At 42.9% G+C, this 27681-nt stretch overlaps 1 protein-coding gene across 1 annotated transcript in view; it reads left to right on the top strand.

Moving 5' to 3' along the window:
* The window catches only part of SORCS2 (sortilin related VPS10 domain containing receptor 2), a 565166-nt gene that overhangs the window by 500178 nt on the left and 37307 nt on the right, over nucleotides 1-27681 (top strand). The window contains exons 9-14 of the mRNA XM_054172252.1: nucleotides 3720-3899; nucleotides 7524-7670; nucleotides 10309-10411; nucleotides 14949-15025; nucleotides 17612-17703; nucleotides 18640-18747. Of these exons, the coding sequence (XP_054028227.1) occupies nucleotides 3720-3899; nucleotides 7524-7670; nucleotides 10309-10411; nucleotides 14949-15025; nucleotides 17612-17703; nucleotides 18640-18747 (707 nt within the window). The remainder of the gene's footprint in view (nucleotides 1-3719; nucleotides 3900-7523; nucleotides 7671-10308; nucleotides 10412-14948; nucleotides 15026-17611; nucleotides 17704-18639; nucleotides 18748-27681) is intronic.

A 27681-nucleotide genomic window follows, 5' to 3' on the forward strand; every position in this document is an offset into this window, starting at 1 on the left:
GATTTTGACTCCTGCTTCATTGTGACTAATAAAAAACCTGGAATTTATTCATCCTGTGAGTTACAGAATCACCGAGGTTGGAAGAGACCTCAAAGATCATCAAGTCCAACCCGTCACCACAGAGCTCATGACTAAACCATGGCACCAAGTGTCACGTCCAATCCCCTCTTGAACACCTCCAGGGATGATGACTCCACCACCTTCCTGGGAGGTTTAAGCAAAAAAATTGTTTAACAGAACTGCTGACCGAATGAAGGAATCTGCTTCTCACCCTGCTGACTTTACTGTTGCAAGTCAGAAGAATTGAATTGTCTTGAGTCCCCTTTCCACTTCTGTAAAATAAACTCCACTGATAATGGTACTTTTTTTATCAGCTGATACAAAGCTTTCTTTGATTCTGCATTTGTTCATGGCAGCTACAAAACCTTAATAATGCAAAAGCTCTCTTGTGTTATATCCCAGTGGAATTCAGGTTTCATTCTGAAACGATGCGGTGTGGAGAAAGCTTCTTTCATCTGTTTTGATCTCTCTGTGTCCTTCCAGTCTTGAGAAATAGGCAATAATGTCACATTTTTCAGGTAACCAAGACAAAAGAGAGAACGGGGGCAAAATAAAAATAAAAGGAGAAAAAAAGTCCTATTGCTTTAGAATTAAGTTAAAATTCTTCAATGCCTTCATGGTAATACAAGTCTCCTATACATGCCTTTATCAACTCCATATATTCTCTTTATTTGATTATCATCTCTTCCTCTTCTGAGGGGCTTGGAACACCTCTTCCATGCCCCAGTCTGAGTCATACATCACTGTTTTAACCACAGGCTTTCTTCCAAACTTGTCTGTATGGTTCAAAAATAGATCTAACACTATTAAGTATAAAATATTTCAAGCAGCTTTACACTTCCTCCCAAAATAACCATCCACCTTTTGAAGAACGTGTTCCCTTCTCTGTCAAGCTGCCTCTTACCATAAGTTTTGGGAGAGATTCCTTGAGTGGATCCATTCATTAGCAGCAGAAAAGGCAGGAGAGATTTCTGCAGCCCTGCTGTCAGCAAAGTTCTCTCGAGGCTCTGGCTGCTTGCTAGTTGGATGGCCAAGTAGTGAGGCTAGGAGAGCTCATTTAGCAAGGCTCTGCATCTCCCAAGAATTATGTCTCCCCATGGGCAGCTCTTTGACCACTGCTGCTGTTCACCACCCAGGGAGGGTTCAGCTGGGGTTGTTCCTCTGTGCCAGGTGGAAGAACAGCTGGCAGCTGCAGTTGGACTGCCCACCCATGGCTCTGAGAGGCCATTGGAATGGCTGCTGAACAAAGAACTCAAATAGAGATAGCAGTGGTGCTTGATGCAGAAGTATTCCTTTCCTGGGTGGTGTCAGGGCAGTAGGTAGTGACCCTGATCTGTAGCAGTTGTCTGGCTCCCCAGATGTACAAATCCATCTGAGGTGGGTTCAAGGAACTGCTCTTTTCTTCACAGTGTAACTTGGTATCGATTGCTCTCCTTGCACCGTTTTACTTAGATAAGCAAGGAGATTATCTGTCTGTGCCATCCACTTACCTTGATTGTGCTTAAGAGATCACAGGGGTATAAATGTTGTGCATTGGAGGTCAAGCCTTGACTACTCAGCCTTGAATGCTTACGTCTGTTGTGCTTCTGATACCTTCACTCCTTCTGATTCTCTGTTCAATTTATCTCTTGCTTCAGGGTAATACATTGCCCAGCCACAGCACTAAAAGATTGCAAAGGGGCAGATCTTTACATTTGGGCTGGAAAACTGCCAGATTTGAAAAGGAGGAACTTTGAGGGTGTTTCTGTATTTGCCTTATTGACTCAAGTGCTACAGTCCTGCCCATGTAGTGTTATTAGACTGGCTGTGCTGAACCCTGCCTGCAGTGTTCTCACTTACTGGTGGCTTCTGTGCCATCAGCACATCTTACTACACAAAGGAGCACTGGCTTACTGTGCAGCCCTTGCAATCATTTATATCCTCTGTCTTCAGGGTGTAATTGTATTTATTTGTCACAAGGCTCCTTATCACAGTTAGTACTATAGCAAACCATATTGAGCATCTCCTGAATATGAAGTTATGTAAAGTATCAGCAGAGTGGTGAGTTGCTAACTGTAGGCAGTGTGGGTCTGTCTGCGGTGAAAGCAACGCATTTCTCTCCCCTTCCTTCTCTAAACCTCTTTCCTTCCTCCCTCTATCCTCAGCAACCCCAACCTGGTGCAACTTTATGCCATTTCTTCTTGCTTTATCACTAGCTAATTTGGAGAAGAGACCAACTCCCACCTCACTCCAACCTCCTTTTAGGAAGTTGTAGAAAGCAATGAGGTCTCCTGTCAGCCTTCTCTTCTCCAGGCTAAACAAGCCCAGTTCCCTCAGCTGCCCCTCACCAAACCTGTTCTGCAGACCCTTCACCAGTTTGATTGCCCTTCTCTGGACATGCTCCAGATTCAATTCTATGATGCTAATTCTATGATCAAGTTGAAATACTTCTTTATCTGGAGATTGTTTGCTTGAGCATGATTAAGAAATTATAGCTCTTGGATTCAAAACAAACAAATAAAAATTGCTTTGCATCCCTCAGGCGTGGCCAGGAGCAAAGAGCTGCAAATCAACCCAATAAATCACCCTGTGGGAATGTGGCTCCACACAATCTAAAGCTTCACTCATCAGGACACCTGACAGTGCACAGATTCTCTCATTTGAACATGGAAAACAGAAGAAACCTCAAATACTCAGAGGCTGAGCTCAAATACTGCCTAGATACAACAAACCAGCTCAAATACTGACTAGATACAACAAACCAGTCTGGATGTAAACAGAAATCTGAGCAGTGACAGTAAGGAGTGCTCTGAACCCCAAAGGCCTCTTATTAATTTATAAAGATCTTTATAAATTAACTTGAACCAATCATATGTGAACAGCATGATTACAGAAAAATTAGATGATCAGCAGGGCTTTGAGTAGCCTGCAGAATGTGGAGAAAGCAGGCAGGAGGTCCAGCAAGAAGGCAATCGCAGTAGTCCAAGCATGAAATCATCAAAGAATATATGCTTTTGTTATAGGATCTGCTGAGATTACAGCCTGAGGTCGTATCTGTGGCTGTGAATTAGAGAAAGCAATAAAAGCCTTGCTTTCTCTCCACCAAGTTATTTCCTCTTCCTTACATATCCCTGCTAGTTAACTCTTCAGTGACAGTAAGCTCCATCTGGCGATACATGCTGGCATCCCGTCTTCATGTGCCTGTCATCTGCTGAGCAGTGGGTAGCTGGGCTGATGGGCTGGGCTTGGCACATTGCAGTATTTATCAGCCTCTGTACTTACCAATCAATTTCTCCTTCCTCTTTTTAAATTCACCTTTCCTTTCTTGTACTGTAGGAGTACTACAAGAGTGCCATGACAGTTTTAGCTTGGGTATCCATCCAGGGGTTTGAAAGATAAGTTTAAGACTGGGACATAACATTTGCAGTTTTCCTTACGTAGCTAAGTGATTTTCCTAGAGGGTTTTATCATGACTGTGCAGAAGGTGTTCTGCAGGATTATTGCAAGGTAGTGTAACTAAAGGACTGGTTGGCTTCTTGAGGAACTGGTTCCTCCTTGACGGAAAATAACAGTAAGGCTGACCTGGAAATCTGAAAGTGCAAATTCTGAATGGAAGAAACAGAGCTCAAGGAAGGCCAACTTCACTTGCTAAAGCACAATCTTGCCTTCATTTTTTCCAGGATTTACAGATAATTAGTACAGATGAAAACCAGGTCTTCGTGGCTGTTCAGGAGTGGTACCAGACAGACACCTACAACCTCTACCAGTCTGACCCCCAAGGTGTTTACTACTCTATCCTGCTGGAGAACGTCCGGAGCACAAAGCAGCCAGAGGAGAATGTCCTGATAGATATTCTGGAGGTAGGTCATGGTCTCTTCAGATGTGTGTAGTCTGTGTGGAGTTCTAATTTGTTATTTATTTTGAGTATAATTAATTTTACATTCCTGTTTTGGTCACCATTATCTGTAATACAAACGGGCCAGGATTTCTTGGTAGTGCCCTGTTGCTATTTACATATTTCCCTCCTGCCCTGCTAATGTACTGTGCTCTCTAAGATTCTTGGTGTGGGGATCCATGGATGTGCAAAACCAGAACTGGCTGAGGTTCTTTTTATTTTTCTTCAAGCATATTGAAGAGTGAAGCTGGCATCACAACTTAATATGGAAGCAAGAAGTTATGCAGTTGCCTGCATGCAGGTGTTCTAGGTGACTCAGTGATACATGACCTTACTTAGAGCAGGCACATCTTTTAGCCAAGAGGGTCTTAAATAGTAAATCCTGCTAGGTTGTGTCAGCTCTGATAAAGCTGAGGACCAACACAATTAGATATAGGGCAGCAAATCCTGGGGTTTCAAGAGGTGTCTTGTGCCAACAGCATGCGCTCTGAGACAAAGTCTCCTGTAAATGAATCTATCTTGGTTCCTAACATCAGTGCACATGGCAAAACAAAGCACTGTGGTGTTTCTACAGAAGGGCAGCACAGTTACCAGTTCTGTTCCTGTTGATGATGACTTTTAAATGTAATTATGTGGACATTTGCTCTCCTTCTCTTCTTTCTTGTAGCACATAGGACTGGCCATTACCACATTATTAAACTGACGGACCTTTGGTCTGACCCAGTTTGGCCACAGTTACACCCTAATCTGCCTGGTGTTAGCCTGAAAACCCACAGCATAATCTTGATAAGTGCACCAGACTCCACTGGAGAAGGTTTGTGGTCATTCTGGATGCAAGCCATGGACTCACAGAGCTGTTAAATGGCTGCAGCTGGACTCTTCTTAGGGAGGGGGGAAATGATAATGAGGTTTTTTCTACCTTATCTCCTCTGCCTTTGTTTAGCTTTTCTTCCTTTGTTGGAAGACCCAAAGGTCTGTCATTAGCAGTGGTTTCCTAGACTCTACCTTTTTAGAAAGGAGGCTTCCTAAGGAGCGAAGCTTTAGGTTATGTGGAGCCAGATTCCCAGAGGTGATTTATTGAGAGTGTTAATTTGCAGCTCTTTCCTGCTGGCCCCTCCTGAGGGATGCAAAGCTAAATGGGAGTCAGGTGCAATCTCTACTGCCTGTCACCTGCAGCATGTCATTTCAGATCAGTCCTACAGAGGTGCCACCCCTGGCTGTCCTTTTGTCTGCAAGGGTTATTGAGTTAACTCAATTTCATTGATGGTTTCAGAATTTCCCAATGATACTGAGGGCATATTTGATAATGTGCAAGGGACAACGAGAGATGCCAGATGATTGTGTGTGCTGGATTAATTTGTAGGGTCACATTAAAAAGCAAATGATAAAGAGTAATTGAAAGGCAATGTGCTGAGAGCCACCCAGTTCAATTGTTTAGAGCTATTTCTGGAGTACAGTTGCATTACAGGAGAACACTTTTGCTGACAATAAGGGAGCCTACAGCTCCCAGAGAGGTTGTGTGAGAAATAATTGGTGTTCATCTTCTTTATTAGAATATGATCAAGTACTCATATGTGCAGGTAATGCATGGATTATTCACATGGTACAAACCAGCTAATAAATATAATACCTATTGCAGTCCTTGGGGATGGGATTTTTATTTACTTTTTTCGTGTAGTCTGAGTTTTTTCTGGACATTTTAATTCAAGTATCCCATCCCTGGAAGAAGAATCTTCAGTGCTGCACAGAGATAGTCCTGAATGGTTGGCAATTTCTCTTTCCACCAGTGCATAATTCTCCTTCAAATGTGCACTGTTCATCTTTGTTATCTTCTGCTGACCTCACTTCATCTGTTCCTTGTACATCTGACATAAAATCTTTTACAGGTTTCTACTTGTCTGCATTCATTTTCTTTTAGATACTTTATCTTTTTTTTTTCAGTACCATTTTTCTTTTCCTGTTGCATGTATGAAAGGTGAATAATTCCCCAATACTTGTTCACAGAAGGCAAGAAAAAGAGAGCTAAAGGGCTCTGCAAGAAGAGCATGCCCTTGAAATTTGTGGCTGTACAAAAGGAGAATGTCCTTGAAATGGGATCAAGGGCTGCCAGTGGGAACCAGTCACAAATTTCACATAGGGGTATTTGAAAAATGGCCATAGTGAGGTAATGCTTCCAGTCCTGACTTCTCAAGTAGAGTTCAAGACTTCTCAGTGCACATTGCAGCACACATTTTTCAAGGGTCTTTTTCCAAAACAGCAGAACATATATATTGAAAATGTAATCACAAACAAGTGGGGTTTTGTGTTTCAGTATCTGCTGCTGACAAACACTGTGGGGCCATCTGAACTGTGCTCCTTGCTACCAGCTAGTGGAGAATATTGTTTGGTTGGAAAAGCTCTCATGTAATGGTGCAGCAATTAAGATGTCATAGAATAGAACAGCACAGCAGAAAAGCTGTTCAGAAAATAGGGTTTGAGGTACAGAGTGGATTTTTTAGGAGTGCTGAGGAATGCCTAATCCCTACTGGTTTGGAATATAGATGCTCCAAAAGCTAATCCAAAAATCCAAAGAAAAAACAAAGGAATAGTACTTTTGAATTTCCTTGTGTTCATCTGTCTTGGGCAGCTCCTGCAGTGTTCATCAGAGTAGCTGAACACTCCAGGATGCTGAAATGTCTTCTTTTCCTTGGCTCTTTATTATTATGTGAATCTTTTCCCTTCTTGGCAGAAAGATACTAATCACCCAATTTCAGATTAGGGATCTAAGTCAAGGAGCATAAAGTACAGAAGAATTTGGGTGCTTGTGCATCCCAGTTGAATCTGGAAGACAGATTTGACACACAGCAGTCACAGGCAGAGCCAGGCCTGTGTTTGCATAGGTCACAGGAGGAAGAACATAGTGCTGCAGAGGGGTGGGTTTTTTTTATAGCTGCCATTTTTTAAACACCCTCATTTCATATTGGTTATTATTTTCTAGGCTAATGCACCACTCCAAACATCATACTTCTGCACCTGCTCTGAAGATAGAGAGCTGAAAGTTATTTATTATTTCAAGCAGGGTTTCTGCCTTCCATTCCAAGTACAAGTGCTGAGGTGCTGATCAGCTTTTATCTTGCACAGCAGCAGTGAGAGAAGTTAACTGAGTTGCTGGAAGAATTTTTTGCATAGCTTGTCTGTGTCACTTGCTATCCCACAATCTAGAGAGGAGAGGTTATCCTAGTGCTGGGTTACACTAGAGATGGGAGAAGGAAAGAAGAAAACTTCTGCCACGCCATCATAATTTTTGTATTTTGCTGTGTAAACTACATGTAATTTGATTAGCCTTCTGGCACTCAGGGAACTGTGGATCCTTTTCAAATACTTTCAGAAATATGAATGAGTTGGTAATTGTCCTCTCTTTCCTACTTTCTCCCTTTCCTCATATCATTTTGCCTCCCTCATTCACTTTTTTTTAAGGTCTGTCTTACTTTCCTGATGGACACATTACCTGGGACACAGAGTTCCAAGCCGAAAAAGAGCTGTTTAATCAGGGATAATCCTTGTTGTTGTGTATGTGCTGCTCATCAACTCTGTCTCCTGGATGCTTTAGGTCAGAGGTGTAAAAGGAGTCTTTCTGGCCAACCAGAAAATTGATGGCAAAGTTACAACTCTGATAACCTACAACAAAGGCCGTGACTGGGATTTCCTAAACCCTCCAGACATCGACATGAATGGCAAACCCACTAACTGCAAGCCTGTAAGTGGCTCTTTATAGCCTCTTCTTTCTCTACAGTGCATGGGAATGGTTTGTCTAGTGGGATGTGCAGGAGTTCAGCAGCTTGAAAGCTTTGTGCTGAGTTTGCCAGCCAAGCTTGCATTACAGGAGCAGTGGTTTCACAAGATGCTGGTGCAGGCCCCTTGCAGAGCGAGCAGTCAGCACTTTCTCTGGCAGTGCATTTTGTGGTTTAGGTCACTTGGATACAAAGGGGACATTTTGTCTTGTGTGCCAACCACCCCATCCCAGCTCAGCTGTGGTGGGTTGAAATTTCCCCTCCCAACATTAAATTTGCCAGATCAACTCATTTGGAAGCAAATTAAGAGAAGAGAAGAGAAGAGAATTAACCAGGTTGGAAAGGACCTTTGAGATCATCGAGTCCAACCTATCATCCAGCACCAATCAGCTAAACCATGGCACCAAGCACCACATCCATTCTCTTCCTAAACACCTCCAGTGATGGTGACTCCATCACCTCCCTGGGCAGCACATTCCAATGGCCAATCTCTCTTTCTATGAAGAACTTCTTCCTAACATCCAGCCTAAGCCTCCCCTGGCACAGCTTGAGACTGTGTCCTCTTGTTCTGGTGCTGGTTGCCTGGGAGAAGAGACCAAACCCCACCTGGCTACAACCTCCCTTCAGGTAGTTAGAGAGAGCAAGAAGGTCTCCCCTGAGCCTCCTCCTCTCCAGGCTAAGCAACCCCAGCTCCCTCAGCCTCTCCTCGCAGGGCTGTGCTCCAAGCCCCTCCCCAGCTTTGTTGCCCTTCTCTGGACACCTTCCAGCAACTCAACATCTTTGCTAAACTGAGGGGCTCAGAGGTGGACACAGGACTCAAGGTGTGGCCTAACCAGGGCTGAGTACAGAGCAGAATGACTTCCCTGCTCCTGCTGGCCACACTGTTCCTGATCCAGGCTAGGATGCCATTGGCCTTCTTGGCCACCTGGGCACACTGCTGGCTCATGCTCAGCCTACTATCAACCAGTACCCCCAGGTCCCTAAACTACAATATAGAACAGAATGCAATGAATATGTACAAAATATCCAGGATTTACAATATTTACAGGTATTTACAATTAATAAACAGCACAAGACTCCCCCTGGCCGAGGACCAGCCACTAGCCTCTCCCTCCTTGCCTCCCCCTTGCCCCTCTGTAGCAATAAGGGACAAGAGGAAGGAGCAGAGGGACATTAGGCTTACCCAAAACAATGCAGCCAAGGTCAAGCAGAAGCGAGTTAGTATCTCTCCCAGAGCGAAGAAGCAAGAGAAGAGAGAAACTGTTTTGGGCACTATAGCTTATGGTAGGTATCTCTCCATTGGGATTGTTTAGAGCTATCTTTATTTTTCCTTTTTACACCCAATAGTGATTTATTTACATTTTACTACTTTTCTGCTCAAGAGCTGTGAAAAATTTTTAAAGGCATAGCCTAAAACTATCACACCAGCATAACCATGAAAGCAGTTGTTTGAGTCTGGACATCAGGGTGCATCATCAGTCAAACAGAGCTCACCAGTGCCTCTTCTCTTCCCATCTTTCATGCTTTTTCTTTCATCTTCTACCAAAGGAACCCTCAGTTCCCTGTTAAAGGGAGCTAGACAGTTGCTTGGAAATAAACACCACAGTTAACTGCATGAGAAAGTCTTTCCTTTTTGTAAGGTGATGTTATTTCAGTTTGTTTAGTAGATGTCCCAGCTACCCACAATATTTTGTTACTTGTGAGGCTGCACTGAATTCCTTGTATTTTTCTCACTGACTCTGCCTCCAGGGACTCCAAGCTCTGCATTGCTCAGTGAGATGTTTTTATCCTCCTGCTGCAAGAGCTTTGATCCCTCTGCATGTAGTAGAAGTGGAAGGCTAGAGTTACTGGTTCTCTCTGGAAGAGTTCAAGACTGTGCTACACAGTTCAAGCCTGCAGGGCCTGATCCAGAGCTCTCTGGGATAAGTGGAGGGCTGCAGTGTCAGCAGCTCTCAGGCAGTGCTGGCAGCCCACTCCTGGTCAAGCTGCTGGTCAAACTGCTGTGAGCAATCTGAATTTGGAGTGCCACTGCATGAGGAGCAAGAATCATAGAATCCTAGAACTGTTGGGGTTGGAAGGGACCTCAAGGATCATCTAGTTCCAACCCTGCTGCCATGGGCAGGGACACCCCACACTAGATCGGGTTGGTTGTTGGGAAGGAGAGGCAATCAAATATGTCCAAAATTCATTCTGCTATTTTTCATACCACTTTTTTCTAAGAAAGCATCTTCAGTGTACAAAGTTGGGCTTCATAATTTTGTCACCTACCTGGGACCAACAAAGCTCCAGTGATGTTGCTGTTGGGATTAGTTAGCAACTCCAGGCAATTATTGTGTTTTATTACAATAATTTCATCTTGACTTCCATGAGTTTGGAACTGATTTTGCTGAGATAGTGGCAGACTGTGCAGGCATCACCAGAGATTCTTGTTAGAAAGTTAAAGCTGCTATTTCAAACTGGAATTGGGCTAGATGGGAAGCAGTCGTTCTCTATCTCTGCACTCATTGCTGAAGCTGCTTTCTGACTGGGCTTTCATTTTTGGAGGAGCATGACTATTATAATTTATTTTTAAAACATGTCTATTTCTTCTTCTTCCCCCACAAGCCTGACTGCTACCTTCACCTCCATCTCCGCTGGGCAGACAATCCCTACGTGTCAGGAACAGTCCACACGAAGGACACAGCACCAGGGCTCATCATGGGGGCAGGTAAAGACATGAGATTTAGTTTTTAAGACCTGAAATGTGAGAGGGACTCTTTGTAGCTCTAGTCTTTCTGATTTGTAGCAATATCATGCTGCAAACATTGCCAGTATAAGGCTTTCCCTACAGAATAATCCTTTATGGGAGGTCTTAACCAAACAAGCTAATTGAAGTCCCAGAGCTGTGTCTGCTAGGGCAGCTCTGTAAGAGTTGCCTGGACGTATTATGCTTTGCTGTGTAGTGCCTCCTTCCCCTTCAGTGTGGGTTGGAGGAGTGAGGGTGGCTGAAGGCCTTGTCCTGCTTTCTTTTTTCTCTGGACGTGGGGTGTAGGGCCTCCAGACTATGAATGGCCCAGCAAATCCAATAACCTGATAAGCAGTGGTCAAGCCTTTGCTCTTTAATCTAAGGTGCAGATAATTTGTATTTTGGGTTTGTGGGTTTTTTGTTGTTAACTGCTTTCTGACTATAGACATGCTTTCTGACTAGATGACATGCAAGAGGCAAATGTGTCTCTGTGTCAGGGACAATGCTGAGTGTGGCTTCTCCACGGTGACATATGGAGCCATGGTACCATGAGGTGGAATTTCATGAAAGAAATTCCATTGCTGTGTTGGCTACTCATCAAGAAAAATATCCCCAGCACTGTTTTACTCTGTACCTCTGTGATTCATCTGTTCATTCCAGCTAATTTTCTGTTTCTTTGATTCAAATTTATTGAACTGTTAACTGTTCCAAGAGCTTTTTCCAACTGGATAATTGTATTCTTATGTAAGGGATTACGTTCAGGTAAAACACAGACTCTTTGTACAAGTGAATCTGATTTCCTTGCTGGTGGTTTCTGCCTTAGCTTACATCAGTCTCTTGTAAATGGTTTACTAAACTGAAAATACCCTGAGAATATCAAGGTGAGCAGATCTGGTGTTTAAAGAGAACGACAGCTGCTATTCCTTCAGTTTAACTGAAGACTTCAAGTTTTCCCCTAGTGTAAATGGAGCTTAAAATATTTCATTGGAGGCAGACCTGCCTGGTGGAATCCTGCTCTGTTTTACTGACAGGAGTGAGATGAAGAATTCACACAGGGCCTTTGTACACACATTTCTATGAGGTGCTTGATTCACAGATTAGGAATTCCAGCACTTACAAAACCAGCTTCTATCTCAGGGATGGTATTTTACATAAAGATATGAGTGTTCTAGGGTAGATTCTCAATTTTAATCTCAGCATATTGTACCTGAATGCCTTTTAGCAGGAAATTCAGTTATGAGGTTTAATGAATTAGTCCATTACTTTATGTAATCTTCTCCATCCCTCTATCATATCTGGTGTGGTGAGCTGATATTTGTTTGGTTTCTTGTGGGTGGGTTTTGTGGAAGTTTAAGTGCACAGTTCTCTGAGACAATGTTGGAGACAGCAAGGAGTATTTTGCCCTGAATTCCTTCTTAGATAGATGCCATTGTCTTCCTGTACCAGGTAGTTAAACTAGTCAACAACTCAAGGTGAAGGTGAGGGAGTCAGAGTCTTTTTGATGATGATACCTAGATGTTGTCAACAACTGAGCTAATGTTAAATCTGACCTGAGTGTGGAGCAGCCTATAATAAAATGGAAGTACCCTCGCTCATAGCAGAGGACTGAAAAGCTGGGAAGGATGGTGTGAAAGTGGAGTCATTTCCCAAGAGTATTGCAGTGTGGCATGTCTCTGGTGGTGCAACAGAGCCAAGGGACTTGCACTGGAGTCTCAAACACCTTAAAGAGCAGCTGCATCCTGCTGCCAACAGGTGACCTGAATCAACTCTGACCTTGACATGCATTTATATTATTTGGATGCTCAGGTTGTCTGGATTCAGTGCATGTGTTCAGTCTTATCTGATATCCTTGTAAACTTACACTTCTTATCAGAACTATTTTGCTAGCGGTGAGCTTGAATTTCTTCTGGTCTGATCCCTGAAACTGATAATCCTATGCAAATCAACAAAAGCAGCAGCTTCTTAACACAGATTATTTGGGACACATCATACACTGTTGGAATTTTACTATTAGATCTAGGGAGTGCACATCTGGGAGTGACTGAAGATGATAAAGATCTGTAACTGTCAGCTGATCATAGGGTGCCCAGGAGCCATCAAGCTTTGTGATGTGAAAAAGAGAAATGTACTCTGAGGGTGAGGTAGTTAAATAACTGCCAATGGAGAGAGGGAAATATCAACACTCTGGCAAAATATTGTACAGAGGCTTTTATTATTAATAATATGTACAATTCTGATCATCAGCTTTCAGGACCAGGGAACAGGTGCTAAGGACTACCTGGAAGTCGATGGAAATAGAGAATATTTACAAGAGGAACCTCATTAGCTGAGAAAAATGCAGGACAATAAAGAATATGTTTGGTTTCTTTCCTGAAAATGTAACCCTGGGTGGAAAAAAGGGATGTAAGCGAGTGCATAAGAACTGGAAATTAGATTCTAACCATAAGAATCATAGAATTGTTTTGGTTGGGAAAGATTGATGGGACTCAAAGGTCTTTTCCACCCAAACTCCAACTAACTCTAACTCTTCCAATATAACTCTACCAAGTCTGGTGCTAAACCGTGTCCCAAGAGCCATGAAGTTCAAATCATTAAGGTTGAAAAAGACCTCTGTGATCACCAAGTCCAAAGGTCAACCCAACACAAACCATCCTCTCAATAAGAGCAGTGTGGTTATCAATCAAATAAGGTAAAACATAACCAAAAAAGCCCCCTCAACATGGAGTTTGGCTGCTTCATAGGAAGCTTATACAACACAGCTGCTTGTGCTAATGGAAAACCTAACCATGACTTAAGGACGGTTTTGATAGTGTGCTTGAAAATTGGGGCACAGAGACTACTGAATATAGTTTTAATTTAAGAAGTAATTAACTGGTGAAGAGCATTAATGCCCAGAGCATTTGGGGAAATGAAGTAATAGGATGTTCAAATGGCATCTTTCTGAACTCATTTACAAACAAAAATTCCACTCCATTAAAGTTGCATAAATAGTTCTGAGGAATGCATCTCTGTAGCTTATGTATACAGAGAGATATAAATCGAGCAGGCAGAATACTAAATTTTACAGCTTCACATTAAAGTGTTCTTTTAAATAACTGCTTTGCTCCCTGTAAGAGATGCAATAGGATTTTGCATTTGCATTGGGTCTTCCTGCATTTTAATCTTGGCAACAGCTCCTATTTCTCACAGCATCAGCGATGAAATGTGTGTCAATTGATGTGTAAATTTTTACTATCAACTTGTGAAGGGCTCTTCTCTAGAAAATCTTTTGAGAAGTGTAGATCTTTTTCAGGTGCTGGCTCACCATAATGGTCTGCTGAGCTGCCAGTCCAGAGGGAAAACCAAGCAAGGGATAAATTCTGCAGGTCCATAGGAGCTGAGGAAGTGCTGAGAAACTTCAGTTTACTTTTTGTCCTCTCAGGCTCAAATGCATTGTGTGTGTCTGTGTGCACACATTGTGATATATCTGTGTGTGCATACTATGATATATCTGTGTGTGCTCATATTGTGATGTATCTGTGTGTGCACACATTGTGATATATCTGTGTGTGCACACATTGTGACTGGTGGTTAAACCCAGCTATTTATATACCACACAAGTGAGGTTTTTGTACTGTTGCCCTAATCTCAACTGTTTTCTTTCCTCATCTCTCCTGCTTCAGAGGATCTGATCATTTTCATCTTATTTCTCCTCTAAAACCCTGCAAACCTTATATTTAACTGGAATCCCCCTGGAGGATATAATTTAAAAGGAATATTCTACTATGATTGCTTCTCCCCTGGGACTCTGTCAGCTGCCTGGTGGCTCAGTAGTTTGCTGTTTCAAATACTTCATATTAAAAGTTGGACATCTCTGCCTAGGATTGTCTGCTAAGATTATCTTCCACGAGTTTGCTTCAATGCTTCTGTTTGCTCTGCAGCAACTTAATTGCTGGCTGCCACTCCTCAGTGCTTGTTGTCAATATATTCAGTAGCTTCCTGGCCAATATTTAGGTAAATCAAGTAATTCTGGCTTTAGATTCTTTTGTATTTGCACATTTTTTCAACCTCCCCTGTCCCTTTTTTGCAGTACTGGGTATTTCTGGAGAGTCTGAGTTTCACTCCTACTGTGTGAAGACTTGCAGATAAAATGCTTTTGACAATTCAAGTTCCAGATGAAGAAACCTGCAAATATGGTTAAGGTTGGGGCACAGCTTGATGGGCATTTCAGGCTTCTATCTTAGCTATCTGGGGGTTTATATTAGTTTGCCATCAGGCAGCAATAAAAGGAAAAATGTTGATTTGACTTCTGCCTTTCAGCCTCCTTGTTCCCACCTATGGACAGCAGTGTAAAGGAAGAAGTTAAAAGTGTACATTATGGTTTTAAAAGGCTTTGTCTGGTGCTACCAGAAATGAAGCAAGCCAGCTGATGATCAGTTTAGTTCTTCCTCTGGAAACTTCTCACTCTGATGTCAGAAATAGATCCACTCTCTTGCTCATGTGGACACAACCCTTATTTCTTCCTCCTGTTTTGTGACAGGTAACTTGGGGTCCCAGCTGGTTGAGTATAAAGAAGAGATGTACATAACTTCTGACTGTGGGAAGACATGGAGGCAGGTAAGAAAGGAATCAGCAATGGCTCCTGGAAATAATGTTAAGGTACCAGACATGAGGAATGCAATAATGCTTCACTCATCTTTATAACAGCCACAATTTGGAGTGAGGTGCCTGTTACCAGCCCTGTTTTGCTTGGAAATTTGGAGAGATTAAGAAGATGATTTGCAAGGACTCAAATTGGTTGAGCTGTCAGGTTCTGCTGAAACTTGAATGGTTTGGTCTCTTTTGAAGATCTTCTAAGCACCTTGCATAAAACCCCCAGCATTTAGGTTTTTAATAATTTAAGTGAATTTCCTATGCTAATGATGATGTGGACTTTGCTAGATCTCGCAGTCCAGGTATTCTAAGATAAAAGACATGATGTAGGTAGAAAGGCAGAAATTCTTCTGCTTTGTAGTCTGAAAACTGGTATTTAAGCTAAAACTTTGCCCTTTGTCCTAGTGCTACAGGCCATTATAAACATTCCCTCTCCACCTTTCTTGTAGACTTCCTTCATGTACTAGGAGGTTGCTCTAAGGTCTCCCCAGAGCCTTCTCTTCTCCAGGCTGAGCAACCCCAGCTACCTCAGCCTGTCTTTGTAGGAGGGGTGCTCCAGCCCTCAAGATTTGGCACAACTCTTTGGGTGGGTTTAAGTCTTTGGCTTGGATGCTTTGCAGTTGTCTCTACTGTCTGTATCTTGGAGTAAATTTCTGTGTAGTGTGTTTCTCTAGAATCATTTAAATGTGTTGGCATCATGATTATGAAGCACATAACATGCCAAAAACATTACAGAAGAAGGCAAAAGATAGAAATAGGCTCTAACAATCTAGTGCTGTAGTGGCTGGCTACTAGTAAGGATCACAATTTATTACCTGGCTCTAGGTAGTGGAGAGAGATGTGTCAGTGTTCATGGCTGACTGTGAACATGCATATCTCATGTTCCTGGGTTTGAACTTCAGCTCTGACACTGGGACCACCTTTGCCTACATCCTTTGCAAACTGTTTGCTTCTTGGAAACAAACATAAAACAGAGAGAAATGTTGACTTTCGTGCTGACCTCCACAGGCATTATGAAGCCTCTTTTCCATGTAGTGAAGGGCAAGAGTTGCTTTCATAAAGAGTTTCATACATTCTGCTTATAAAGTGTTTGAAATGCATTCAAGAAGAGCCTGATCTAAAGTTGGCATTAGTATGCCTCTGTGTGCCAAAGCTGGAGTGCATGAGGAAGGGCCATCCAGCTTTTCTGGGAAACCCTAATTTGGATGTAGTGAAGCAGAGAACAGTTTCCCTTACCTGCACTATGGCAGTGAACCTTTTGGAGGTGTGCCCCAGTAATGTACTGGTTTGTTTTGAGCAAAAGCTCAAAGTTTAGAGGATCAAAAATGCTGATCTCATCCTTGCGAAGCACATCTAAAGTTAAAGTCTGCCCTTTGTTGAATTCTGTTCTAAACTATGCAGCTGCATGGAACAAGCAGATAGGACTGCAAATGCCATCCAGTCAGGGGTTTGCCTGTAAGCTGGCAGCATTGGAAAACTGCTCAGGCCCTTGAAGCCCTAGAATTCCCTTAACATGCTCTTGCTCGATGAGAGGTGGCCTGACTTATCAACCCAAAGCCAGCGCTTACTGTTCTTGAAGCAATTGTGAGTGTTCTTACCAGATGCTTTTGCCCCACTCCAGTCTTGCTGCTAAATCCTCTAAATGAAGCATTTGGTATTGCCAGAGAAAGGAAGCATTTGGTGTTGGCAGTATTTCTTCACTCACAAGGCAAAATAAATGTAACCTTTATGTCTTTCACCTTTGCTTTGTCAAAGAGTGTTGGAGGCTGCATGTTTGTCTATTAGGTGCTAAGTGTGTGCAGTAACTCTCCCTTTATCACCTGCTCTTATGTTAAATGAACTTTCACAGGTTAGTAACAGGAGTAAACCCTGTCTCAAAACAGATTTCAGATAGAGAAAGGGAAATTCTCTACCTGGTCCTTTCTTTAAGTACTGCTGATGACCTCTAAAAAAACTGAATGAAAATAATTTGGGAAATGTTGAATCCTTTGTGCCATGAAATCAATATTACATGTGGTGTGGGTCAGAGCTCAGAGGGGCCTCTGTGTGATCACAGAAAGTTTGAATGGAAATAAACCATTGACACTGGGAATGAAACATGCTTGCAGCAAGTATTTCAGGTTCTGCAGAGTCTGAAGAGCATGAGAAAGTCACAGACAGCTTTTTGTTAGAATTAGACTACAAAGCATTTTATTCTGCAAGATACAGAGAATATGGCAAACCCTGAAGTAAGGTGATAGGTCACTTGGTGATATATAATAGGAAGGAATGCAGAATGCATACTGTGGGAAATAAAAGGTTGGGCTAAAATCACTTCAGACAGTTTAATCTGATTGTGATTTGAACCTGAACATTTTGTGATTCACCTGCTTAACTTTATTTTCTTTTACAGCCGGGAGAAATATAAGAGTTAAACTGACTTTGGTGTCCTTTTCAATTTGAAGTGCAGACATTACAGAACAGAAGTTCTTTAATCCTGCTTGCCTCATACATTTTATTTCTGCTGGTTTGTACACTTGCTTAGCTGGCCTTTTTTTGTCTTACTCGTAGGTCTTTGAAGAAGAGCATCACATCTTGTACCTGGACCACGGTGGAGTTATTGTGGCCATCAAAGACACTTCTATTCCTCTGAAAATACTCAAGTAATCCTCCAGTCCATTAGAATAGAGCTATTGTGTATTCCAGACCACCTCAGGCACAGTTCAGAGTTTAAGATGAGCATTTCAATGTGGTGTTGTGTGAAGTGCAGGTGGAGTCACCTTACTTTAGCGTTTATTAAGTCAACAAAATGCAGGTGGATGTTTTCTTAAAGGTGACTTCATGATGCTGAAGTACTGCATTAATCATGATAAAATTTTCTTGCACCAATGCAGGCAGACAAATTATTATCTTCAGCATACAAAACATAAGAGATCCTTATCACATGGGACTAGCTTTGATTTTGCAGGATACTGTGTACACTGAGAGGAATGAGGCTGTGTGTTTGGTTAGCTAGAATGGAAGCCATCCTTAACCTGCTGTGCAAAAGACCTATAGGAAAAGGAACAGAGTAAAAGAAGAGACCCTTTGATTCATAACTTCTGGGTGCACAGAGTGTTTGTAATATGACTCATCAGCATCTTATGCAAACTTTGGAGTGGATGGTAGCAATTGTGAGGTGCCATCATCTTGGTGTGTGCAGTTATGGCACCTCCCACATTTCCACAGCTGGATTGTTCTGCCTCTCAGGCATTCCTGGCCTGTGCTTATCAGGTCTCTAGCTGAGAGACTACCACAACAAAGAATGTAGTGGGAATTAACTCACTCTTGAACCTACAAAGTAGCAAGATAGTTTGTGAGTAGGCTTCATTTTTCGCCTGCTAGAGAATCCCATTGTTGTGGCAAATTTGTTATACACCTCTGGCTGTGTTGGTGAGAAAAGATCATCATAATAGGATGCCCTGTCCAGGGATGTTGTGTTCTATTGGTTGGAAATCCTGGGCTATAGCAGTGAGCAGATTGTTTTCTTACTTTTAATGAATGAATTCTGGTTTGTATAATAAGAGCTGTAACTGAAACCCATTTCTGCTTCTTCCCAGGTTCAGCATAGATGAAGGCCAGACGTGGAGTACACATAACTTTACCAGCACTTCAGTATTTGTGGATGGGTTGCTCAGTGAGCCTGGTGATGAGACACTGGTCATGACGTAAGCTTCTGCTTTCATCTGCACTTAAGCATCTTTTTAGTGGTGGTTGGTTGAGATAGTCCTTGGGGTTTAGTGGCTTTTGCTTCTTGCAGTCACACAGATGTCCAAACAGCCCTAGTGTGCAACCTGTCTTGGAAGCTACCTGAGTGCAGTGTTTTGGATTGATTAGAATAGAATAAACCAGGTTGGAAGAGACCTTCAAGATCATCACGTCCAACCCATCAACCAATCCAACCCACCTAAACAACTAACCCATGGCACCAAGCACCCCATCAAGTCTCCTCCTGAACACCTCCAATGATGGTGACTCCACCACCTCCCTGGGCAGCACATTCCAATGGGCAATCACTCTCTCTGTGTAGAACTTCTTCCTAACATCCAGCCTAAACCTCCCCTGGCACAGCCTGAGACTGTGTCCTCTTGTTCTGGTACTGGTTGCCTGGGAGAAGAGACCAACATCTGCCTGTCTACAACCTCCCTTCAGGTAGTTATAGAGCGGTCACCCCTGAGTCTCCTCTTCTCCAGGCTAAGCAACCCCAGCTCCCTCAGCCTCTCATAGGGCTTGTGTTCCAAACCCCTCAAGTGAGATTTGTGAAATTACAACCAGGGAGAGCGGAATAATACCACCAGGGAGCTGTGCAAATACACAGCTGAGAAACTTAGCTAGGAAAGAGCTGCTTCCTTCATTCCTTCTGTTTTCTACAGATTCCTAGGCAGACTTGAAAAATGTCAAATCTCTCTCTTGTCCTCTTGTGAAAATTGTCTTCATGGTGTAAACAACTAAATTGGTGTCCTAGCAACTAGCATCACAGTGCTAACAAGCAACTAGAACAACACTCTGCTAACATGTTTTCATTCTGTGCAGGGACTTGAGGCAGATGCTGTGAATAGAGTTAAAAATAACCAAATTCTGCAACTCAGGCCTCTGTTTGTGTGTCTTTTTCCAAAGAGCCAGAGACATCTGGTTATGAGCTTTTATGGGTTTGCTTTATCTCTAGGATAAATGTTAATATTTGAGAAGTGTCCGAGAGTTAAAACCTGCCTGTCCAATTAGGGAGAAAGGCACAAGCTGACTGCAGCAGGGAAGGGAAATGCACTCAGAAATGTGCAGGGTGGTAGTGTGCTCCTACCAGAACAGCTTGTGCCATCCTTCATATTGGAGCTCAGCATTCATGACAACCTTTCTCTCCTAGGAGTTACAAATACAGCTTTGACATGTACCAGTAACAATTTCCCCGAGAAGAAACAATGAAAATAGCCCAGCCTGGAGTTTGGTTTCCTCCCCTCGTTCCCCCCTTCTTCCTCCCCTCGTTCCCCCCTTCTTCCTCCCCTCGTTCCCCCCTTCTTCCTCCCCTCGTTCCCCCCTTCTTCCTCCCCTCGTTCCCCCCTTCTTCCTCCCCTCGTTCCCTGCTTCTTCCTCCCCTCGTTCCCCCCTTCTTCCTCCCCTCGTTCCCCCCTTCTTCCTCCCCTCGTTCCCCCCTTCTTCCTCCCCTCGTTCCTCCCTTCTTCCTCCCCTCGTTCCCCCCTTCTTCCTCCCCTCGTTCCCCCCTTCTTCCTCCCCTCGTTCCCCCCTTCTTCCTCCCCTCGTTCCCCCCTTCTTCCTCCCCTCGTTCCTCCCTTCTTCCTCCCCTCGTTCCCCCCTTCTTCCTTCCCCTCGTTCCCCCCTTCTTCCTTCCCCTCGTTCCCCCCTTCTTCCTTCCCCTCGTTCCCCCCTTCTTCCTTCCCCTCGTTCCCCTTCCTTTTAGATAACCTTCTTTGTCTCTCCTACTGCTTTTAATTGGTTTTTCCCTTCAGGGTGAGGTTGCCTGCCCAGGGGTGCCCTGCCTGACATTGCAGTCCAGACCTTTTGTCACTGTCTACCATAGGTCATGCTCTCCTAAACCTTCATGCTTGTACTGAGCTGCTGCACATGACTTAATCTGCAGTGAGTTGCTGCTTTGAGAAATGTCATCTGCTCTTACACACTCCCTGGGAAAAAAATCAGCTATTCCAATCTTTCCTGGTTTAGTAGATAAAGTGTTTTGTCTTCTGGATAGGGCATGGTGAGATTAATTTGTGTATGCTAATGACAATAAATTACTAGTATCTTTCAACCTGAAATTTAAGATCTTAACTAAAAGTCCAAGGTCAAAATCTGCGTCAGTTAGGAGAGTTAGCATCATTCTGAGGGGGGCAGGCAGCAGCTGAAGAAATGTTCAGCGAAATTATGGAGCAGACTATGTTTCCTTTAAAGCTTCTGGAATGGCCTCACAAAAAAGGTTAGGAACATTTGGCTTGTATGGAAAGTGGCTGTCACTGTAAGGTAAAGTCCTGGTTCCACTGAGGTTCTTTCAAGGTTTTTAATCTGTATTTTAAAAACAATCCACAAGGAGGTGAGTCTGGGAAAGATGTTGAGGGGCCTGGTAACAGTGTGTCTGAGAGAGGCTTCTCATTCTCCAGCATAGGGAATGGGTCACTGAGCTGGCTTGTGAGCCGCTTCCATCTGGAGCTCTGCCCTAACTTACCCGAACCGGTAAGCTTTGCTGAAGAAGCAGGGGAATGTGAACCTGCTTGCCTTCAGGTTTTTTATTTCAGAAAGTTTTGTGTTTTCTCCAAAAGAAAGGAAAACAAGGTGTTGACTTGTCAAAAGTTTTCATAACACTGAGTTGTCATCTGCCAGTCGACATCAATCTAAATCATTCACCCTGCTCCCCTACGGGATTCAGCATGCGTATGCTCGGGTGCCACGGAACAGAGGTTTTATTGCATTGTGCTCTGCACTAGACCTAGTTAAGATTTTTAGGAGTGGTAAATTATTCAAAAGCTTTAGGGAAACTCATTGTGTGTAGAAACCAATTTCTAAATAGACCCAGTTAAGAGTTTTAGGGAAGGTGGGTGATAAAGTACTCGCAAAGTTTAAGAAGCTCCGCCTGTGTAAAAAGGTGAAGAGCTCAAATCCCAACCAGGTGTTGTGAGATGAATAACTGAAGTTTGCTAAGTAATTTTCCCAAGGAATATATATTCATCCAAACAGTGCCTGGTCTAACAGGCTCTCTTTTGTCCTAGGTCCTTTGAGCATGGAAGTTAGAGCAGCCCAGTCTCAGACTTGACTAAATCTTGTATGTAGGTAAAGCGACTTAATAACGCTGGACTGAGTAATGGCCTAACTCAGTGGAAAAAGGAAGAATTTGTGTGTCTGAAATATTGATGTCCCTCTTCAGAGGAAGTAGTTCATGTAATGAAAGTTTCAGACCTGTTAAAATGTCTTCTAAATCACAGTCCAGCTTCTGAGAGTGTTTCCCAAACTTACTTAGACTGCAGTGTAAATGCAGTAGGCACGATAAGCATGGCACTACAGACCATGGCCCTTGGTAAAGGCCAGGGAGAGGTTACATGAAAGGACTGCTTGTCTTTGTGTCACATAGAATCAAAGTCTTCTTTACAGGTAATTGGGTGTTTTTCTAGAGGGATTTTCTTTCTAAGGTCTCATAGAGCAACAAGATGCTGCTGGGAGTTTTATAGCATCCCTGAACTGCAGACCTCCTGCATGTGCATTTTCCTCTCTTTAGAGCCTGTTGTTGCATTCCTGGTGTGTTCCTAGGTGATAATGGAAGCAAGAAAATAGTATGGATTAAACTTGATCAAAACAAGGTGGCTATGACACTAACAGGTGTTAGGAGTTAGGAAGAACCATCTGGATTTTTGCAGCCTGATTCTTCTGGGAATGTCAACCTCACCTTTAGCAACATCCTTAACATTCAGTGTTACATGTTGTTGTGCCACACATGGCAGCAAACTGCCTTCCCTGGTGTGTCTGGGTGCCTCACTAGGTGGAAGGAAGCACTTCTCTGTGTTAAAAATTCTGCCCTAACAGCTTTGTCATTGCAGTCCTTAAGGAAGCAGATAAATGGTAGATAAAGCCTCAGTGTGGAAGAGAATAGCAGATTTCCCAAGGTGAAATCTAGTTTTTATTTACAGCTAATTAATCTCTTGTTTGAGGTTATTGCTTAGTTATGAAGTGGTTGTTTTGCTCCCTGCATGAAGTTCATACCTGCCCATCAATTCTGTCCAGGGAGGTGGTGGAGTCACCATAGAATCAATAAGGTTGGAAAAGACTTCAAAGATCATCAAGTCCAGCCTGTCACCCAAGACTTTGTGACTACTAAACCATGGCTTCAAGTGCCACATCCAGTCCCTTTTAAAACACCTCCTGGGATGATGACTCCACCACCTCCCTGGGCAGCCCATTCCAATGGCTAACAACTCTCTCTGTGAAGAACTTTCTCCTCATTGGAAGTGTTTAAAAAGAGACTGGATGAGGCACTTAGTGCCATGGTTTAGTTGATTGCATGGTGTTAGGTGATAGGTTGAACTTGATGATCTCGAAGGTCTTTTCCAACCTGGTTAATTCTGTGTTCTGTAACAGATGAAGGAAGCATGCAGAAAGACTGGAAGAGAATGGTGTAAAAAAAACATTGGAAAAGCAAACTGCTTCCTCTGTTCCAGCCTAGATTCCAGTCAGCTGTACAGATGCCACTTCAGTGGCAAGTCCAATGCTCTTCCTGGCATCTCTGTGGACACAGATGGTAGCTCTTGTAGTGTCGCTACCAGCCTGTGGTTTTGGAGACAAGAGCATGGCACTGCACCTGTCTCTGCTCAGAAGAGGGTCAGTAGGTAAAGCTTCATTTTTTTTTCTTCCCCTAAAGTTTTCACAGCTTGTTCAGAAGCATGGAAGAAATGATGCTTTCCTAAAGCACATATTTAGTGCAGTTTGTAGGCAGGCCTGGAAATAGATTTCAATAAGAGGACCCTAAAGATTAGGAATTGTGGTGGGTTGAAACTGCCACAGGAATCCATGTCTTGTAAGAATCTTTTACCACTTTGTCCCTATTTGAAGGAGAGGAGAAGGACAGAAAAAAGGTGACATCTGACTTTTTCACCACGATAGAGTCCTTGTGTCACCCTGTGTGAGTGTCTATAGCCATGCTGCTCTAACTTCTCGATCAGGGAGGCAGCTCCATTTTAGTGTCTAGCTTTAACAAATGGTGATGATGTGGACATCAGAACAGTAAAATTGTCCAGTCATTTTACTTAATTCTAGTTGTGGCCTTGAACTCCATTTTGCTATATTTTGCTCTCAAAATGAAGGAGCTGCAAAATCTGTGAGCGTAGGTAATTTATTCTGTCTCTACCAGGTGAAGTTTAAATGAAGAACTTCTTGCCTGTGACAAAGGAGAATTGATTATTAAATGTATGAGCAGGTAAAACCCCAAAAGTATTAGCTAAAGAATTAATTATAACATTTTCTAAGTGTTTCAAATTAATTTGATCTTCAAGTAAGATGACAGCAGAGAGCTGGGTGATACAAAACCTCTCCTCTACAGTGCCATGTTTCTCTTTAAATGAATCCATTTTGTTCACTGTCCACCTTGTATTTACTTCTGCATAAGGCATCAGGCTAGGCACTAAATCTTTCCAGACAGCTTTCAAGTTAACAGGGATTTACCAAACAGATGGGGGAAAAATGTTGGTGGTAATTCACAAGCATCATGGATCCACTGAGCTGAAATGGGAGCACGCTCATCCTGCTCCTCCCCAAACAGCTCTTAGAAACTAATCATCCATTTCCATGCCTTTTTTTATCCCCCCTTTAAAAAAAACCCCTGAAACCAAGATGCTTTGGCATAAAAGACTAATTGCCATTCATTATTTTTGGGGGGCAGGAAACAATGAGAAAACATATTTTGCTTCAATTTCAGCTAAATTGTTTCCTCCTCTCATTTTTCACTTTGGCAGCCGAACCAAAAAGAAAACCCAACCCCAAAAATCCTGCTTTTCTCTCCAGTGCATTCGGTGCATGCATGTGCTTGTAGTTTAAGGCACTTAAATCACAAGTGTCCCAGCATATTTGAACATGATCTGTTGTGTACACAAGCACCATCTATATGCAGTTGCGTTTCGGAGGCAGGTGTCTGCTCCTGCACATGGAAGCATTCATCATTTCTGTAGCTGCAATTTGGGAAGGCCACTGAAAATGTGACCTGTGGTACATTCTTTGGGGGAATTAGAAAAATATGCTGAATTCTGATCTTGATGTATAACAGACTGCAGCTTGAATCTCGCATCGCTTTCATCCTCTTCACTAATATGAACCCTTTGATTGGTTTTTTTGTTGGTTTTACAATGGTGCAAAGGAAGCAATAGAATAAAATAGAATAGAATAGATCAGGTTGGAAGAGACCTTCGAGATCACCAAGTCCAACCTATCATCCAACACTATCTAATCAACTAAACCATGGCACCAAGCACCCCATCCAGTCTTTTCCTAAACACCTCCAGGGATGGTGACTCCACCACCTCCCTGGGCAGCACATTCCAATGGCCAATCACTCTTTCTGTGAAGAACTTTTCTAACATCCAGCCTAGACAACAGCAAAGACAACTGTTGGAAGGGAAGCATGCCTACAAAGATTCATATGACATTTTCCTTTTGAAAATGGTAGGCTTTCCATAAAACCTGCCCTTCTAACCCATATCCCTGTGGAAAATATTTCATTAATAGCATTTGTGAGTTAAGGAGAATGCTACCTGTTGGCAGTGGTCACATTGGAGTGAAAGTGCATCCTTCCATGCCAGAACCTCATCACTTTACTCCTTCAGCTTGGTGGTTTCATTCCTGTGGCATGAGGAGGTTGTGTGTCTTGCTGTGTGTGCAAAGGCACTGTCATGATAGGAACTGCAACAGGCAAAACAAAAAGAAGATTGGCACATTTATTTGCTTTGTCAGTTGTGTTGTGATGTTCTGTAGTAAAGGTCTCAGAGAGCTCTTTGAGCTCACCATACACTGATAAGAAACATCCAGCACATCCTTCCTTGTGGGCAAAAGACAGCTGAGAAACTTACTGCTGGTTTAAATGTAAATGGCCTCTGATATCTTGTGACTGTAAGGTAGATTAAGTGTTCAAACTGAAATTGCAATGGGGCTATAAAAATAATAGGCATATGTGACAGTTCTAACAGTACAGTAAGTCCACTGACAGTTGTGACTGCTACTGATGGGATTTACTCCAGGAGAGGAAGCCACTTATGGGGAGCAAGATCTAAATATTGTTTTATAGTATAGCTCTGTGACTGCTGCCATTTATATGAACACTTTCCAGGAGAGGGACTGAAAGTTGTTCAAATAATTAACTAGCATTCCTGAGTCTGATCTCCTTTCACAGGTTGGCCACGTGCTTGCTGTTGGATTAGGAGGTTTAAATCTACAATGAATTTCAGGTCCTTGCCTTTTAGCACATGCTTGGCATTTACGCTTAGGAGCAGCCCAGAAGAAACCAGGCATTATCCAAGACAGAGACACTGAGATTGGCCATATCAACTGTTCCTGATTCAAACTCTAGGTTTTACTGTCACTAGTTTTTAGGTATTAGAGGTCTTGTTCCACCTGCACCTGTCACATGAAGTTAGCAGAGCAGGGCAGTGCAGGACCACGCAGACAAATTCTGCTACTACAGCTGCACACTGCTGCAGACATCACAGCTGATGATAGTCATCTAGGGGAGAGCAAAAACCAACACAACACTTGGGAGATTAAAGCAACATGTCTAGAGTGAAAGAGGCATCTGATTTCAAAGAAGAGTAGCTGTGCCTCATGCAGTTGTCATCACTAGTCCTCAGTGCAACTGCAAAACTTGGAGAATTGAAGTTGCTGCATTAAACACCTGAATAAAGCCCATGTGTGCTGTTGTGGCAGCACTACAGCAGGAGCACTCCTGCCACTGAGGTCTGGGAGTGTTCTTAGATACTCAAGAGTAGAGCCAAGCTGCTGCAGCTTCAGCTATGCTGCACTGTGGATCTGGTGGCTTTATCAGCTATCAGGCTGCTCAAACTTATTGCCTTTGTCTGGAGATGCTGTGGCTCATAGCTCAGAGGAAAACCACCATGACAGTACAGGAAGTTGCTCCAAGTGTGTCTTCACTTATATGGCTTCAGATCCACTATATGGGACACTGAAGCTGAAATCTGGCTGCTGTGGCAAACAATGTTTTCACAGGATGTTAGGGGTTGGAAGGGACCTCCAGAGAGCGAGTCAACCCCTCCTTGCCAGAGCAGGACCATAGAATCCAGCACAGGTCACACAGGAACACAGCCAGACAGGTCTTGAAACTCTCCAGAGAAGGACACTCCACAACCTCTCTGGGGAGTCTGTTTTTATGCTGTGAAAGCCTCTAAATAAAATCCCAGAGAATACACAGAAAAGCTGAAGAGGAAGGTCAGTGTGGTGGTTATACCTCTGGCACCAGAGATGAGCAGTTGGTCAATAATAAGGTTAATTTCTCCTGAAGGATGGAGGCTGAATGTTTGCCTGCTAAGTTTTTGGGAGTCATCAGCATCAGCACCATCATAGCTTCAGCCAGTGGTTTGTAAGGTGACACAGCTCTTGGTGCTCACCTACTGAATAGAAACCTGAATTTACTGGCAAAGGTGTGATCACTGCATGGAATTTGTGCTAAATTAGCTCCCCCTGATTATGAGCTTTATCAGGAACAGAAATAACCAGCAATCTTCCAGCAAATAGTTTAAATGAGTTGTCTTAAAAACTGCATTAAACTGTCTCAGCTATCAAATGATGCAATCAAATTAAAAAATGGGGTGCTCGTGAATGAGCCAGGGACCAATGTACAAAGTTGTTATGGCAACTGAAACCCTGAAGTTAGAATTATGGATTCCAAATTCTTGCAAATAAAAGTAAATGAATTTCCAAGGTAATTGGAGTTTCTTTCAAAAATTATTTATCACAGCATCATCTTTCATCGTTTCAGCAGAATTGATTTGATAGCTTTCTAATGAAATATAATTAATCAAGAAGAAGGTTTTAGTAGCTTGTGAATTAGTATCATCTTGGTATTTAACTTCTACTCATCAGTTACACTTGCTGCACCCTTCCAGTTTTCT

This window comes from Dryobates pubescens, chromosome 23, assembly GCF_014839835.1.
Source record: "Dryobates pubescens isolate bDryPub1 chromosome 23, bDryPub1.pri, whole genome shotgun sequence".
Taxonomy (NCBI): domain Eukaryota; kingdom Metazoa; phylum Chordata; class Aves; order Piciformes; family Picidae; genus Dryobates; species Dryobates pubescens.